At 34.1% G+C, this 19098-nt stretch overlaps 2 protein-coding genes across 2 annotated transcripts in view; both read left to right on the top strand.

Annotated features, from left to right (window-relative positions):
- Positions 1 to 2246, top strand: part of LOC137404976 (paramyosin-like) — a 16624-nt gene extending 14378 nt beyond the window's left edge. Inside the window, exon 9 of the mRNA XM_068091204.1 lies at positions 1905 to 2246. Coding sequence (XP_067947305.1) covers positions 1905 to 2246 — 342 coding nt within the window. The remainder of the gene's footprint in view (positions 1 to 1904) is intronic.
- LOC137404581 (mucin-2-like) lies at positions 2126 to 18939 on the top strand. Its single transcript, XM_068090806.1, has 8 exons — positions 2126 to 2237; positions 2470 to 2547; positions 3413 to 3484; positions 8011 to 8337; positions 8474 to 8608; positions 10006 to 10245; positions 15776 to 15829; positions 18640 to 18939. The coding sequence occupies exons 2-8, from the start codon at positions 2539 to 2541 to the stop codon at positions 18733 to 18735; spliced, it is 933 nt and encodes a 310-aa protein (XP_067946907.1). The 5' UTR covers positions 2126 to 2237; positions 2470 to 2538; the 3' UTR covers positions 18736 to 18939.
- Positions 18940 to 19098: the final 159 nt, after the last annotated feature.

A 19098-nucleotide genomic window follows, 5' to 3' on the forward strand; every position in this document is an offset into this window, starting at 1 on the left:
TGTTTTACCCGGCCAATAAGATGGGACAGCAGGCAAAGCTGTGCAATGTAGTTTCACACTCAAAATCTAAATATAAAACCGAATTTGGGCTATTTTACGATTGTGACTATTAACATCACCAACGCATGTGAATGGCAACTGGCTGATCATAATGGTGACAATATTGGGATGCAAATAATTTATTTGACAATATTGTTGTCAAATAAATATTGACAATATTTATTTGACAACAAAATGAATTTAACAGATCAGTAAAATAACCACTATAGTTCATAATATACTTGTAAATTTACAAGGGGCTTTATTCAGCATATTTGTTTGTTCGGGTGCTGTGTTCGGGTTCATTCCAACAGAGCTCGATCATTAAGTCCCGCCCACATGATTGCCGTCGGCTATCCTGGGGGGGGGGGGCTGTATATCATTGTTTATACGATAAAACCTCCAACATACCAAGTTAATCCTTAAAATATTGGTTTCATATAATAAAATCATCTGTTAGAGGAAATATTATTGTACGGATTATAGGCACCTTGTTTAATGCGTTCAGCAATACTTAATAAAGGTTCAGGTAAATACCTATAGCAATAGAGCGGATGGATATAATATGATATAATAAAAATCAAACACTAAATTTTATGCAAAAAACCAAATAACTAATGTCTAATTAAAGGATAAGAAACTAGTGTAACTTAAACGATTTTAGTTTTCAATTAGCATCCCTTATTTTTGTACTTTATTATTTATATTTTACATATTTCGTGCGTATTACTTTTAGTTATCACCCCAAGCATTTCCACTTTCACTAGTTTAAAGTATGTTTTTGCCTAACGTTCATTTTGTTATTCATGACAAGTCCACAATGGCTTCAAATATTCCTAAAAAAAATAGATTTTAGGTTGTTTGCTCACATTTTTTTCTATTCTTTGATTTAATTTTCATAAAGGCATTGTGTTTTTATTTTTTAACCTCTGCTAACACTATCATGAAGCACTGTCAAATAATATTCAAACATTGTCAATCGAAAATATATGAAAGAAAACTGTACTGATTTAAACACTGCAATATTTCAAAAGATTTGGGTGTCGTACATTAAAAAGTACTTCATATGTTGAGAAAAGTAAAGTACAATCCTATATTGCATGTCCACAACTTTGTAAGCGAGGTGATTGCTCTTTAGGTTTAACGGTGTATATTATTTGCTATCATTATTATGTCTGTCAAACTAGTGAATCACATAATATTTAATGATAAGTGCATTGCAAGTTCATTAAATTGCAAACAATTATTCAATTTAAAAACGAAGTAGTAGAGTTTTTAAAAGCTGAGTACCTTCAATACACCAGAATTGTAAAGCAATTGCTGCAGGTTCAATATCGGTGTCGTTTGCGACACGGATATTGAATCGCTGTAAACAAGCCTTCAAAAACGAAAATGGAGTGTACCAATCTCTATTTTGAGTACAAAATTGGAATTAGCGTGTATGATTTACTTAGCAAAAAAACAATGTAAGCTGTATGATTTAACAATATTACATAGTATCCCCAAAGAGTTTTAAAACCTAAAATCATAATAACATTATAATACAAAAAATATTTTTGATTAGGTTGATTAAAGATCACTGTAATTAAAGCTGTTTGTCTTGATACAGAGCTGCTTAAATTATTGATTCAAACTGCGCACACTTACAACTAACAAGAATGAAGGAAAAAGTTGAGTGACAAAAGCATATCACTTTTGTATTATAAAGTCCAAGTAATCGAAATTGTTGCAATTCGGCTGGCGTATTTGTAATATGAAAACGGTTAATCAGCTAGTGTACATGTAGCTTCGATTTTGCCTAGTGTCTTAAAATTGCAAACATTGATTCTATGAGAAGTTTGATATGATTGTGGTTCTTCTCTTAGCTGAACAAGGCAGCTGCTGATTATGAAGACTTACTAATGCAAAGTGACAGCAAGCTCGTTTCTCTTGAGGAATCAATGATGAACCAAAAACTTGAATATGAATCAACTATCAAGGAGAAGACAACAGCTTTTAGCAAAGCACAGTATGAACTGCAACGAATGCTTGATGAGGCTGTTGCTAATGGAAAACAGCAAATAGCATCATTAGAAAAGGAAATGAATTGTCGTACAGCTGAACTAGAAGCCAATCTTTTGGCGAATACAGCTAATTTTACAAAAACAGAAGCTGATCTACAGGACAAGCTCAGTAAAATTGCAAAAACACTTGCAGAGGTTTGTTGAAGTTAATAGCTTTTTTATAACATTGAAAACGCTCAGTACATGTCAAGGTATGGTATATGTATTTATTTATGAATAACCCATATATGCTAGATTTATTTGAACAGGTTATTATCGACATGAAGCTTTTAAAAACAGAAAAACTAATATCAGTACCCTTACGTGCTGTATATTCACTTTTTTATTTTTCAATAGTTGATGTGCCTGAATGCTATGTTTACTTTAGGAGACACAGAAAGTTGAAGATCTCAATCAAGATTTACAGATTACCAAAGACTCTTTAGAGAAAAGTTTGATGGAAAAGGTATAGTTCCTTAATTGTAACCATAGGCCAAATGTAATGTAAAGTAGTCATGTTATAGCTATAAGGTAGGTTCATGCTGTAGGCAGAAATGTCGCCAAACAAAAAAGGTACGGTTCACATTTACCCAGACAGTATTTTTCGACAAAATGCAGTTTGGTAAATGAGAGTTATGTAGAAACAATTAGGTGATAAGTCATTACAAGATATTGCTCATTCAATATGGGTTAGCAGGAGAAGTCAAGTTAATTGCCTAAAGTAATCTCCAAATGGTTCACGAGTTTTTTCTAGTACATCTATATATATAAATTTCAAAGTCTGTGTATCTGTAATTCAGTTTGTCCAGCTATAGCTATTAAAATATTGAAATGAAGGATCCGTATCGCCGAAGATTTGATGTCTGGGCAATACGGCCAATATGGCAATTCAATGGGTGATATATGTCGCTATGTGGGTGAGAATACGCTACCACTCTCCGTTACAAAGCAACGCAATTCATGCTTTCTCTCCTGTGAGAACAAGTAGTTAGCTCTTGTTAGTAAGCTTACTCAAATTAGCCATTGGTAATATGTCAGGCTAATGACAAGTGACAGGCAACTACATTTCCTCTCGTTGTTTATAAGCTGATTTTTAATACCATGCAACGCCGGGCATTCCGCTAGTTTCTCCTTAAACAGATATGAAAATCTTGAAATAAAGTGACTTGTTTTTAGTTCTGTGTGCCATACTTGATCTGTCTGTTCTCTTTTGGTATATGTAAATACTATCTCAAAGGTTTTTTTAGACTTTCTAACACAAAGAATAATCTCAATCAGAAATCTCTAGGCGATACTTTTTGAAAGACTAATTGTCATTATGCACATTCTAGAACGTGATGGCAATGGCTTTAGCAAAGGAGACCCAAGAAAAACAAGATTTGTCGAATAGGCTACTGGCAAAGGTACCACTCTATGTTTCTGTTACATTACAGCTGCATTGGCTTAGCATACTATGTGCATCTATATACAGTCAAACATGGATAACTCAAACTTCACAGGACAGAGCGAAAGTGTTCGGGTTATCAGAGCGTTCAAGTTATCAGAGAACTGTCACAAGTCCATGTATTTATTTATTAGTAGATACATGTACATATACAAACTATAATATAATTCAAAAGCATAAATGGCTTGTTTCAAATTAATTGCTTTTAATGTAAAGTTTAAAACGTTTTTATCAAAAAGTATAGAGACTTTTCTATCACTTGAGATTGGTTTGTTGTTTGAGGTGATGTTATTGTCAGGACATTTTTATATTAAAATTGGCAAAACTCGATCGTTGTTGAAATGCTCAGAAGAAAATACATCCTTTTCTCTTGAGTGTTTTTAACCAAGATCAATTTTGCTGATTTTTCTTGAAGTTTATACGAAAGTTACCTCACTTTTCCTTGCTTCCGAAGGGCCATTGCTAAGCGGATGTTTGGTAAAAATCAAAGTTCACCAAACCTTTAGAAAAGTCGTTGACAAAAATATTTTGCCGATGGTGGTAATAACGACGCCTATGAATTACGAAAAGTTGAGGTTTACCTCTATGACTTGGAATAAAGTGATTTTCTAAAGCGATAACAACCGTTTCGGTAGCCATTGAGCAAAAAACTGTTCGAGTTAACAGAGTTGAGGTCGAGTTATCTAAAGCAATTTATCATTACGTGGGAATGGACCAAAGAAACCTTTCGAGTTAACCATGTGTTCGAGCTATCCGAGGGCGAGTTATCCATGTTTGACTGTATATATATATATATATATACATATATATATATACTATATATACTATGCCAAGACTAGACAAAGCCATACTTGGCTTTGTCTAGTTTTGGCATAGTATATATATAGTATATATCTACTATATATATACTAATAATATGCTGATATTTCTGCTCTAACTCGGGTCTCCTACCAGAGACCTGGGAGTTGGAGCACCCGCCTAAAGATCTTAGTTGTTCCCAATAGCGCACTTTTCTGCAACTCACCTGAGTTGACTGCTGTCGGAATCTGGGCAAGCCACATTTTATGCGCCGGTGTTATTGTGCCCAGTGCCCCAATGACTACTGGAATTACAGTTGTTCTTACATTCCAGCATTTTTCAATCTCTCCTCCAAGAGGGAGATATTTCTCTACCTTTTCTTTTTCTTGATTTAATTATACCTGAACGCGAAATTAGATTATGCAATCGTACCCGAAGTTGTTAAAAACAACCATTTTTTGTGTAAGTTTTGAAAACGCCACAGAGTTAGAAAACAAATAGCTACTTATGTTGATGACATTATGGCCGATTCAGATTTTTGTGATTTCACAGATAATTAAAATAGCAATAGCAACTCTGATGGCGATGAAAGTAATGGTTTTGTAAAAATAAATGAAAGTAATGGTTTTGTAAAAATAAGGAACATTGTAGAGGATCGTTTTGCTTTGTAGCTTCACATCGCTTTATCAATGCACAAAGTATAGATACAATGAATATTTTGCATAGCAGTGCTTGTTAACATGTTGGCAAAATAAAATATATAACCAAAACAAACGTTATAGATGGAGTTTCAAATTGAAAAAATACCATGAAGCAATATCGGCAAAATGGCTGGCAGTAGGCCGATAGCTAAATTTGTACATGGACGCTAGTGAAAGGGTTATGTATTGAAAGTGTGGCAATTCATAGACAGTACAACATTGAATAAGAAGCAACCTACCGTTTTGATGTGGAAGTTTAGTAGGTGAGAACTGCGTTTTTTCCATTGACCGCAAGTAACAAACGTTTACGTGACCATATCGGTACATGTTGGCAGTAAATATTAATTGCATGTAAATTACTACGCGCTAACCAGAGATCTCGTGATTTTTGTGTAGAAACGATGAACAGGTTATGCAGAGGCGCACTAACCGGAGATTTCCGTTAATGCTCCCCAAATACCTAGTAGCGGCTAATAGTCCGAAAAGTACGGTACTCTATAAGGCGGACACACACATACACACAGACAGACAACGATTGCCATTTATATAGTAGATTTTAATACTCGGGCATTGCCAGATAGCACAGCTAGTGCATATATATTCTGCTTGGCAGTTTCCATTTTTTTCAATTTCAAAAGGTTTAAAGATGTGCATCAAATTTGAGTTGATCTTAAAAGAAAGCATTTTTTTTCTCTATCAGTTGATATGTTGTTTGTTGTGTTAGGCGATTTCATTGCCAAGATTTTTGAAGATTAAAATCAAAAAAATCTGACCGCGGTAAAAACGCTCAGGCCAAAAAAACATGCTCAGACTTGCCCAAAATGATGTCACGTGTGATATATCTGTCAATACATCTTGTATTCACATCGGCTATTTGCAATAAAAGTCTAGTCCTACGCGGCTCTATTGGCATATATTTTATTTTGTATTTGCTCATGTTGGCTGGAACAAAATTTTAACTCCAGCTACAGATACATTATTATGAATGTTTCAAAGGCCTCAAATAACGAAATTTGAAAATTTGTCTTACTCACTTTCTCCAAATGCTGTGTAAACATTTGAGTACCGACTACCAATTCTACCAGTCTACGGTAATTCTGTCAAGCAAGCTATGTAGAATAAGTTCTTTGTATCGGCACAGTTCCGTTGCTACCCACACTAACGATATACAGCTTCCCAAAAGCCTCGTCCACATTATGCCCGTCGCCTATCTTGGGGTGGGGCTGTATATCATTGCCCACACCGAAAACTAGTTTCTTACTACCGTAAGTAAAATAAGCAAGCTGCGTCTTTGAAAAGAATAAACATAGGAATAGAGTTTTAAGGATGAGAAATCTGCTGCAAACTGGATTTGAACTCACATTCTCCAGTTCTGCGGAGATCCATATACCGTATCCAATTCACAATATTCTGAAAATCATGTTTTGCATTATCTTCAACAATATTATTTTATTATATAATTTTTAAAAGCCAAAAAATTTCATCTCGGCATAAAGCTTTTATTAAAAATACTCATCAAGTCGTGGCCACTCACATAGTTTTAGCTTATACAATAAAACAAATTCATCTACTGCAGCAAACTCAAGCAAAATATCATGGTTTATGCAGCACACATTCAAGTCTCTCTTTTCCATTTGTGGCAGTTTCCACACTGACAAAGCTGCTTCGGCGGGTGGGACGATATAAACATCCTGTAATCAGTAAAACAAATGCAATAAATATATGTCATTCATAGATATGTCATTCTAACGCGTATCTACTGAAAGCTTTCAAATTGGGAGTTAGATAGATTGCGAGTGTAATTTTAAAAACGATTAATGTTTAACAAAGGCATAAGTACGCCAAGCCAACGATTCGAAGCTTTGGTACTGGAAGTTAAAGATTTGCATTGATCAATCGATTTTCTTCACTTTTTACAAGTGAGAAGTGAACATCTAAAGTCAAATCATTAGTTTAATTTACTAGATAAAACTGCCACAGAAAATTTGAAGCAAACGTAGCTAGGTGAACCAATAAAAAATGAACGGTAAAACAATGATTAGTGATAGCAAAAAGTTATAATTTTATTAATTAGTACATGTATTAATGAGTACTAAAAATATTACCTTTAGTATATTCATCAATCTAAGCCCTTGTATTGCTAGATGCTATGGATTAAAAAGAAGCCGTCAAGAACTCACCGTGCAAACGTATCTCGCACACGCACAAGAAATTACATTATAACGTCAAACAGGGGAATATAATCTGAATGTAGACTCAACAGTATATCTATAGAAGACTAAAAGTAAAAGATAAATTTACCTCCATTCTCCTATCTCCCTCTGTAGCACTTTAACCATCTGTTGCTCAGAAAACTCGGAGTCACCTTCGCAGTAACTTTACAGTAATTTTTACAATTCTGTTGTTCGTCAATAAAGCATGTCGATCGAGTAATTAATTAAAGTAACGATGTTAATTAATTTAGTAATTATCGATGTCCATGCGATTTAATAATCGAGTAAAATCCCTAAATTTGAGATCACAGACAACGCGTTTTACGAGTGATAACATTTATTACGACCTATATAAAAATTTTGCGCTGATGATTGGCTAATGAAGCAACATTATATTTATCGATCGTGGTTTCTTTTCAGATGGTTTTCTTTAGTGGTTTTCGATGGGTTTCTTTATTGACGTCACGAAAGAAGCACCCGCTGGAACGTGAGCTTTTTAAAAGAGGGCCTCATTCAAACGCATATATATCTCTGGACAGGGTTGGTCTACAAAGACAAAAATGGCATCAAATTGTAGTTGAGGTTTTAGGCTTTTATGGACCTTAATTTCATTAAATTGACCTTTTTGGCGCAACCACATCTTTAAAGTGAAGGCTTAGGTAACTTACTATTGATTTCGCTGATTAGGCTGCAAGATTTGAAAAACCATTTGCTCACCTAGATTTTTATATCAAACCTTAACATTTTTAACATTTGTATGCATTGCATTACAGGAATGCGAGTTTAACAAATTGATGTCAGCTGTACAGAATCTTAAATCCAGATGGGCTTCAGTTGCAACTCCACTGACTCCTGTTGCCACCCCCCCTTCGGTTCAGCAAGCGACAATCAAACCGACTTCGTATAGCACACCTATGAAGCAAGTTCCAGCAGGTTTGCCATCTACTCCAACAGTTGGGAGGTCACCTGCTTCTCTGGACTCTACTACACCCTTAAAAAGCATGCCCATAAGTGACAATGTAACACCAAAGTCTGAAAGCTCCATAACAGTTCATTCTGCATTCAATACTCCACGTACTCCTAACTCAAGCTTCCTATTGGTAAACATTAGTTATGTGTTATAAACTCTCACAGCTCTAATTAGCTATATAGTCACTTCATGTAGGAGTATAATGAATGGGCAGTAATTTTTTATGGTTTTGATTATGGCAATCACAGCTGCTATTCGACTTGTAGGACAATCCGAAGGGAATACTGCGGAATTTAGGCTCTGCTTCAAAATCTAATAGGGTTGTGTTTAGCACTCCAATAGAGCAGAAGAGCCTCATCGTGGCACCATCAGAATCTGATACTTCGGTTCTTGATATAGAGGTTTGCAGTTTATGATTATCTAGTTGCTATCATTTTTTTTTAATAAATTGTTAGCATTTTGCAGTTTGTCTTTTCTCATTGTATACACAATTTACAATTTTCAGTTTCAGAATTTTTTGAATTTTCAATTCACTTTTTACCATAGCACTCAGATTTCTGTGCTACTTAACAAAGCGACTCTAATGATAGCTATTGCCATGCCAATACGATAAACTGTGATTAGCCTGTAGGTATGGTGCCAACTTTCCATTCTATTTGTGAACATTCTGCTGATACTTGGCAACATTTTTTAATTAAGCAATCGCTACAACAACAAAAAAGTGTTTGGTGTGGAGTACGTACTCAAATATAATAAGCAATTCTTGTTGTAACTGTAGAGCAATAAGCTGTGAAACATGATCATTACGTAAACTCCATTGCTACAATCGTAAATGTGCCACCATAATGCGAAAATGAAACTGCCAACTTAAACTAGAAAAATGTCAATATTGTTGTTCAGTTATTCTCCATCACACCTTGTGGACAGTGCTCTACTCTGAAAAAGTTCAATGTGGTGGGTGTCAGTTTTATCAGGTATCCAATCATAGGCTAAACATTAGCCAGAAAAATTTAACTAATCCAATAAGCTTATAGCGGATAATATATTACATTTTTTGTATTCTGCCGTAATTAATTTACACGACTTTTTGAGGGCAATAAAATGAAACTATATTGCCAAACATTTTATGTCTGCTGCAAATATATCATTTTAATGTTTTAATTATAAATTATAAGCTATACACATTCTTACAATATACTAGTGTTTTAGTTAATGTTTTACCATTGAAACGTTGAAAGTTTTATTTTGTAATGTATATACAACTTTTGGCAATGTAATTTGCTTTTGCTGTTTTCAAAAAGACTGTCTGTATTAAAATAACGCCCACTTTGCATATGTGGCCTAAAGCACTATTAATGTATGGTTTCGAAAATTTAGGTGAGGATTCAGTTTTGTAGATATATAGAATAAGACCTTTAATTACCATAGTCTGTACTTGTGGTTGATAAATTCTGTTCTAGGCTGCATATCCATTTCAATCTAGTTCAAAACGGTGTAATAAAAACTGTTTTGTTGAAAAGACTGCCTAGGGTGAACTAATTCCATGCATTGCTTCCCTGCCCTTCCCGCTTACCGAGCTGTTTAATTGTATCCTGGAAACCTTTCTGTAGAATTTGTCTATCTTATTTGCTGCGAATCCCTTTGAATCTGAATCTCCCTTGGACCACTTGTTGATATAACAATTTAAATGAAAGCAGCTACATCTCTGTTAAAAACTACACTAGCAATCTTTTAATATAATAATTACATATCCTATAAAAATTGATATTCATATAATAACCTTGGAGTTTGTTGATAGGTTGTCAATAAATCCTTGCAAGCTAAATCACCAGAGACCCAGCTTGTCAACCTTTCGAAAACCAGCAATTTATCCCATAGCAGCAAGCGTTCGCCTTTGACTCATACGAAGCCCACCGCTAATGCCCTAAATAACTGTAACCAATCGCAGGCGAATGATCCAGTTTCTCCTGCTCTATCTTCTCAAAGCGGAGAAAGACTGCCACGGTCCAAGATGTTGAAATCAGGAACTGGAAGAAAGGTTAGTCATTTTGTTCTCAATTGCATAATGAGAGCAACATGAAATAGTAAAATGGTTTAAAAAATCAATTTCACCGAATTTACATGAGCAGGTGTTGTTAACATATTCAAGATATTTCAACGGAAAAAGTGATGAAGGAGCTGGTATTTACTATGGTTTGTTTAATGCAAAGGTCAGTGGACCTTTCACTTGCGAAAAACTACATATGAAATTTTTAGTTATGAAACATCTTTTGGTAGAAACTCTGCTTTGACTTACAGAAGAAATTTTTTAGATATGAAAGGTTGAAAGGCCTTTTGTACATTGGCCTGTATGTTAGTTTTGTGCCTCGGCCAACTTGCTATTCGTGAGTGCAATTTAAAACACAAGTACAAGTGCAAGTACAAGTTGCAAGTACATTGTAATGTTACATTATTTTGCAGATCATACCTACAAAATGCACTAAAGTTAGTGTAGGTAACTATATTTACTAGAGTTGACATGATGTTTTGTTACTATTTTTAAAGATGATCCCACGACCAAACAAGAGTGAAACGATTGATTGAGAGAATTATGATAAATGCACATGTGCACACAACTCCCGAAAAATTATCCGTTAACAGCCGTCACCAAACCCTTGCAACGAAATCTTATCAACAAATTTAACTATTTTTCAGTAAAGTCGTTTAAGTATAATAATGATACAAAATGCATATCAACCTATTTAAATATGTTACCAAGCCTTTGAAAGGTTACCGCAAATTCCTAAAACTAACCCATGTGTTGGATCCTGCGACCAACACGTAGAGGCGACTAGGTCGGCTTACTCTACCGGTCTGCATTCACTCTTCACAGGGGCTGTGTAAGGGTTGCCCGTGACCAACACGCGGAGGCGACTAGGTCGACTTACACCACCGGTCCACATCAACCACCTTACAACAGGAATTGCTCCCTGAGTGGTACTATACTAGTTCGACAAGGTCGACCTGAGGTCGACGGGGTCGACAGTGTTTCTGTGGCTTTACTCCCAAAGCACAGTCCATAGACTGAGTCTTGGAGTAAAGTAAGTGCTCGGTGTGGTTCTGCTATTGCGCAAGTAACAGAAGAGTATGGTTCCAAATGCAAGGCATATATTGAACAACGTAAATGAGCCGAGGCTCTGCCTTAAATACAGCTGAATATGCAAATAAGGTAGCAAAGGCCAGCCTCCTTTAGGGGCGTGGTTACATAAATGAAAAAGAGAATACAACTCCAAATGATATAAAGAATAAAGGAGATGGCAACATACGTTTCCATCACACCCATCTGATAGGATTATACATAAATAGACAAATTTATTAGGACGAAAATCGTCACAAAACGCTTGAAAGGCTTGGTTTAATAAAACTTAAGACCGGAAATTGAAACGCCAAGGAACAGAGAATAGAACGATAAAGTCTTGCGCATTTCACGAAAAAAACGTGCACTTTTCACCAGTCTATCGCATTGTTCCCAAGGTTTCGGCAACTAGCATAGGAGTACAGAAATCGTTGCATTCTTGTCGATTTAAATATTTTCATTTTCAATTTCATTTGCTGACACATTTGAGTACTTTCGTATTCTAGCTGATGTCCAACGAAGTATAAGTAAATGAAATGACGATGATATTTTTTAACAGTTCTTATGAGATTATTACAATAATTAATTATAAGTTTGGATGACTACAGAACAATGACTACGTAGTACAGGTTTTCTAAAAACCTAGCGCAGTGTAATTAGCCTAAAGGGAAAGACGATGATATTTTTTTCTAACGGTTCTAATGAGATTATTACAATAGTTAATTATAGGTTTGGATGACTACAGAACAATGGCTACGTAGTACAGATTTTCTAAAAATCTATATCAGTGCATTTTACTTCTAATATTGGCCGATATTGCATTTCTCTTTTTGCTGGAGGAGAGATATAAACGTATAATCTTTTCCTTTCATTATTGCTATTTGTTGTATATAATAACACCCACACCCAGTACATTACAGCTACCATTGCAGTTATCCTATTTGACTGCTAATATTGCATTTCTCAACCATCAGTACCCTTTCTTTTTTCCAATATCACTTTGGTCGTGGGCTGTATGACAGTGGAATTTCTAGTTATTTTGATGATTTGTAACAGGCAGTGATTGCATTAGGTAATTAATATGGGTTTTTAATCCACTCTATACGTCTATACAATATTTTCGCCTTATGATGCCAACACCGAAACAAACTAAAATCATATAATCGTATACCAAATAGTTTTTAATTGTAATCGTTGCAAAACAGACTACAATTAGCCATCACTTGCTAATGATTGCATGTTTACATTTAAACACCTTTACAGTTTCATTTTTTCTCATAATTTATTTCAAAAAAACACTTCTTGCATGATATAAAATTTGTAATCACAGTTTTAAAAAGTTTGAAAACCGCTAGTCTTTTTTTCTCTTAATTTATTTGAACTGCACAAAAAACACTTTTCCCGTGATAAATAGTTTAAAAGTTAGAATAGTAAATGGTGTATATGTTGAATAAAAATAGATTTTCTGTCCAAAAGGCTTTTTTATTTAATGGGCAAAGCAGGGCATTTAACTAGTTGAGTCAGAAAAACACCAGAGAGCATCATCCTCTGACTACAGAAAGTTTGATTGTGGTTAAGAATTAAGTAATTGCACTTGCGAAGTGTTTTAGCAAAATTTCGGTAAACGTCAAATAAACTGAAATGAGAGTCTGCCATTTCAACTAGTTGTATACAGCAAGGTAATGAATACTTGTATACAGTAGCGAAAATGTTTAAGTAAGTACACCTGCCTATTAGCAATGCAGCAATTACACAAAGATGAGGTGCTAGTATTAATAGGGATGTAATTGCATTTGTTGGTAATAGTGTTTCTCTGCAGTATTTGTTTCAATGAGTTCTTGAGAAATAGAATTATTGTATTATTATAAGTTTGTGCAATTGGGTCATAAAACAATACCACATGGCTTCATCACTGCCTATTATTTATACCAATGATATACAGCCCCCAAGGATAGGCGACGGCTATCATATGGGCCGGGTTTAATGATTGTTCTCTGTTAGGATTGTGTTAGCCTGGTTTTTGGAGCTAACACAATTGCCACGGGGTGATCGAGTTACCTTGTTAGGTTTTGGAAAACACGACTCTTTGTTATCGTTTCATTAGCTCATTCAGTCAGTAGACGCCGCGGTTCACAATAGCAAACCTTGAATTTCTACAATGTAGGAGTAATACCTAACCAAAATAATGGATCCATGCAAAATAAAACATCTCCAGGACATAGGACATTGCTCCTCATTCAGTTTCCTTTTGCAAAAGTCAATTAATAGAAAATGCTTCGTTTTCATTTATTGTATGATTTGGAGTATCATGTATCGCACACATGGTAGGACAGCTTTCATTTTTAACAACTCTAGTTTTTGTTCTGTATGACAGTTTGTCAGTTCATCCCTAAGTAAAATATTTTTTTTAACGTATTTAATAATATTTATTGAGCAAAAAAATTACGATATATAATTCCAGTCTCTTTGTACCGCTATCCTCCAACTTTCCGCAGTCTTATCTCAGCTTTCTCTAGAAGGCCAATGCCAAAAGTAAACAAACAAACAAACCTCTCATAATTTTTGTGAGTTGTTTCTGTTTTTCTTTTTGTATTGTTTTTATTTATTATGTTGTGATACAGTTCTAAAATGAATTTGTCACAGGTTTCAACCATTATTTGGTTGATTAATTAATTATTAAGATATTAATTTATACAAATGTTATATCTGAGTTTTGTGGAGGCTTGAAAAGGACTAGAGAAGTTATATGGTAAAATTGTTTACTATTTACGAAATTCTTTACTTAGGAAATGGCCTCCTGAATGAATTACTTTCGTAAGTAGAGGTTTCTCGGTACCCCTATAATACCACGTCATTCAACTGTTGTATCATAACAAGGAGTTGATGGCTAAAAATTATCTGCTTTATATAATTACACTAGATGAATGCCCGGCGTTGCTCGGGTAATAAAAAGGTTTTTGCACAGAAATTTTATTTTATTTAACATGTAACAACATTTTCCATTCTAAGTTTCAAACTACATATCATGAGGAAAGTGTTTTGCGTAGTTGAAATAATTTAAGAGAAAATAAAAACGACTGTAAAGGTTTTCAAATTTTGTCAAACAACTGTAACTTTCCAACTTCATATCATGAGGAAACTGTTTAGTGCAGGTCAAATAAATTTGAATAAAACAAGTAATAGCTAAATCAAGTCTGTTTTGCTACGATTACAATAAAAGATGATTCGGTAATGATACAATTAATACAAACTGAGAAAACAAAATAAAAATCCTGAATACTTTGAATTATTAATAACAATTTTTGCATAGAAGTGTGTGTGCGTGCGTGTAAATAAGGTTACTGTTTCATCAGAAGCTATCCGTCAAAAGTTGGAATACAACGATATTGGTACCTCTTAATACTAGTACAACTGTAAAAATGAGATATCATACTGTCGTCGTCTGACTGAACAGAGAGAGAATGTCGAATGCTCTTTCTATGATTGTCCGCTTGAGAAGAATTGGCTTTGACACCAGATATAGTAATTGAACCTGATGACAAATGTTTCTTAACAGGGGCATTGTAATGCATGGGCGCAAAGCTAAAATAATTAGCGTGTGAATTCGCCATATGATAAATGATAATAGCTTGGAAAATTACGTCTTGTATAGCTCAGTGGTAGAGAGCCTGAGTTTAATTTTGTGGTAACAGTCTCCGTGAGTTCGAATTCATCAGTTAGCGGATTCCTAATTCTAAGATTTTAATGGCTATAGCTGGACACGCGTACACACATACATACGCATGACCATCTTGGAGAAATATTTTTATTCAACATATGTAACAATTACCATCATCATCATCAGTTACAGTTGCACTGTAACAGAAAATTTGAAATTGACACCGCACAACTGAAAGTTACAAATAAAAAAATTAATGGATTTTGAAATGACTTTTTAAAAATATTTCAAAAAAGCAAAAGGTAATATTTGAATAATATGAATCTAATATGAATCATAATTCAATTAAAATACTGATTCATATTAGAATGTACATATTTAGCTTTAATCACAATACTGATACTGAAGATAAGCTAAATATGATAAGAACGGCTTAGCTTTGTGGCGATGTGGTTTGCATACTTGCAGTAGCGAAGTTCAATTTCAATATGGTGGACATTTTTTATCGCTAGGTTTTAATCGCTATAGCTGGATACAGCGGCGACAGAAAACAGAAGACCAACAAAACCAAACATTGAGATTTATGTATATAGATTGACATCGGTCTGGCTTTCATGGTAGCAGCTCATAAATGTAAATAACATACTTTTTGGTATTGCCCGCAACTCCAGCTTTAGAAGCATTTTAAATCGCTAATCAGTTTAGAATATTTAATAGAATATTTATGAATGATGGGTCAATCGGGTCAGGTATTCAGATAACAATATATTAATAATAAACTTTTGTTTCTTTCAGCGACTCAGGCCTCCTGGAAGGAGAGAAGAGTTAGGGTTGATAACAAAGGCAATGGTGAGTAAAGTAGTTGCTTGGTAGTTTAAAATGCATCAAAGACAGGTGTAACAAAACTAATCAGTAAAATAAAACCTCTACCTATGAGTTTTATTCTTTCTGAGATCTGCTTCATCTCTGAAAACCATATGCTAGAGCAAATGAATTCACTGTAATGTGTATTTTTAGCCAAAACCTTACAATGACTCTTTAGTAAATACATATAGTGTACTATTCAAACAAATGTATTAGATAAAACTTTGTTAAGTTCACATGTAAAAACAAAATATACAATTATCTAATGAAGTTGTGATCGATAAAAAATGTTCTTTTCATTTTAGCTTCAGGGAAGGTGAAAAGGTGTAACATTGGTAATACTGGAAACAAAAACTATATGAACTTTATATTACATTAGGTGATTTATTTACTTTCTATTTTATTTTTTTACATTTACAGTATCTTTATTTTTTATAGTCAATTATTTTCTCTTTTCCTCACTTCAAGCTTTAACTACTAGACTACTTCCTTTTTTTACCGTTTTAATCACTCGAACTACGTACTTGTCTTGGATTCAATGGTTAAAAAAGTGACAGAGTATGGTGCACTCTTGAATATTGATCTAACACCATAGAATCAAACTAGGTACAGAAGAACTGGGTGCATACTAGTGCTGCACGATAACACGATATAATTCGATATGACGATATATTTCAGGGGACGATTTTATATTTGGTCAGTTTTCAAGTCGATATGAATATCGAAGCTGATATTTTATGGAAATATCAGCTGATTTTATTTTGCAAAAGTAGAGTTGTTTATTCTTTTTATTGTAACGAGGTGACAACTCCTGTTTTTTCAACCGTATTAGCCATTATCCTGTCATATCGTTCATGTTCAGTGTATCTTACAGCAAATCGTCGGATCTAGGTGTAATAAAATATTTGCTTAGTAGGGCGTATTGTGTTATACCTGTTGTTACGCCTGGTCTAGACATTATATTGGGCAGCGAATGATTACCTAGTTATTATTACACGCTTTTGGTAAGCTACTCACCTCCCCCTCACCTCATTGATTTACTATTAGTTATTTAATTAGTTATTTATTATTATCGTTAAATAATGTTGTTAACCATTTTTATTTAATCATTAGTTAGTCATCATGACTAAAAATCTCATACAAATTTGTGTTGAAGCTTAAAAAATTGCGGTAAAGACCTACGGATTCCAAATCGCTCATCAATTACCTTGCATCTAGGTTTATTACATTACGCCTAGATTCGACGTATTCCTCTGCACGATGCACTGTCATGTCAAAGCTTAACACTATATATCGAAAGAAGACAACTCCAATGTTCGATATATTTTGAGACCAAATAATCGAATGTACGTGCAAAGATATCGTGCAGCACTAGTGCATACATGTACTGATTGTCAAAACTATCTAGAGCAGACATGTCCAATGTCTGGCGGGGGGAGGTCAATTTTCATCCGGGCCCGTAGCCTCTGTCATAAAATCAATAATGTTTGGTCTGCCTGTAGAACCCTAACGGCCAATTTTCCAGCATTGCGTAGGGTGTGTCAAAATCCCTAACGACCGGATTTCTAGCATTCACATGGCTATAGTTACAAAAGCAGCTTTCAAGTAACAGCGTAAACATTCTTGCACGGGATGTTTGACCAGAAATGTCTCATCCATTTGTAACAGTTTTCAAATATCTTAACTTCGATTAAATAACAAATTTTATTAGAACAGAATTCTCGAAAAGATTGATACGACTCGTTTGTTAATAGGTCATAAATGATTGTGATGCAAATAAAAAAATTTTATGATAGTTGCTATAATTTTCCAATATATTTTGAATCATGAAATGATGATGAACATGTGCTCAATGGATAGGATGCTACTGTAAATGTTTTACGAGTCTTTCAAAATTGTACAAACCTTTATAGTTTTGGCCCAAATAATGGTGACACACTGTGTTTTTCTGTTTGATGGCATTTGCTGTGGGTTGCTCGACTTTTTTACTAATGTTTTACCAAATCTCATTGTATTATGAGCATATTTAATTATATTTAATAAAAGCTTAAAAACTTAGGATCATTGACAGATTCCTTAGGGTTACTGACACGCACTGACAAAAAACGACGAAAGTTCAAAGGGTTAATAAATTGGGCAGAAGTGGTGTTACCTGCGTGTTAAACATTTAAAAATTTAATCAACATAATTTATAGTTACTGTCATATTATTAATGAGCCCTGCACTTGCTGATATGCCTATTACTTATTCATTTTTTCGTAATTGTGTTTAAAAATTCTATAAATATTAAACTGCCACGGTGAGATATTGTTTTGTTTTTAAATGTAATTTGTACCCGAGAGTACAATTACTTCTGTTCAACTATTAGAAAAATAGTTAGTGTTGAAAAAATGAAGTCGAGTGATTATTAAATTTCAATTATAATGTCAATGCAATTTTGATATGCATGTTTCAAAAGAACCAAAACACATGCAAAAGATAGCTGAAATTAAAATAAAAAAGCAGAGTAATATGAAACACAGCATGGCTTAGTAAAATTTATTTAAATTAATTGCTGTTATATGTAAAAAAAAACATCCGCCAAGGCCCCCTAAAACTTTAATACACCAAATCTGGCCCCTTTGCAAAAAGTTTGGACACCCCTGATTTAGAGAAACTTAAAATGCCGTGTTAGAAATTACTTCAGTTCTAGTGGGAAATATTTTCACAAACATTGTATCTGACTGTACTCCCGGCAAACATTTTCGTATCCGTCATAATCTGCAAACTAATGTTAAAATCGTATTACTCTTTAGAAAAAGCATAGATTCCTGATGGAGCATCCAGCCACTACAGGTAAGAAGGCAATCAGAGAGTCGGATTCCGATTGCTTTGGATTTGGATCCGAATAAGTATTAAGACAGTCTAACGATTATCTGTTTTATCTCGCTTGAATTGTTGGACACTTACAAAAGTGACTTTTCACTGGCAACATTAAATCTATTTGCAGTATTTACATTGTTGTTATGTTTATTTCTCACAAAATTATTTTTTTTGCAAATTTGCAAGATGTTATTCCAATAAAGATGTACCTTGTGTTTTATTATTAGACAATAAACTCTTGCTACTTGCTCTCAAATGTTGTTATTGGACGAGGCTGTATTGTGTTCCTAATCTTCTTTTAGTTGTTTCCTACAAATATTGGATTCGTTAAAATTAAGTATAAAACTTGATGAATATTAAAAAAATTGACTCTGCTGTCATCTGATTTAATT

This window comes from Watersipora subatra, chromosome 9, assembly GCF_963576615.1.
Source record: "Watersipora subatra chromosome 9, tzWatSuba1.1, whole genome shotgun sequence".
Lineage (NCBI taxonomy): Eukaryota > Metazoa > Bryozoa > Gymnolaemata > Cheilostomatida > Watersiporidae > Watersipora > Watersipora subatra.

Bases quoted from the DNA above. Each gene is read 5' to 3' on its own strand.
- LOC137404581 (XM_068090806.1), top strand. The intron at 10,246-15,775 runs GTTAGTCATTTT...TGTTTCTTTCAG, and splicing joins AATCAGGAACTGGAAGAAAG to CGACTCAGGCCTCCTGGAAG. The intron at 15,830-18,639 runs GTGAGTAAAGTA...ATTACTCTTTAG, and splicing joins GGTTGATAACAAAGGCAATG to AAAAAGCATAGATTCCTGAT.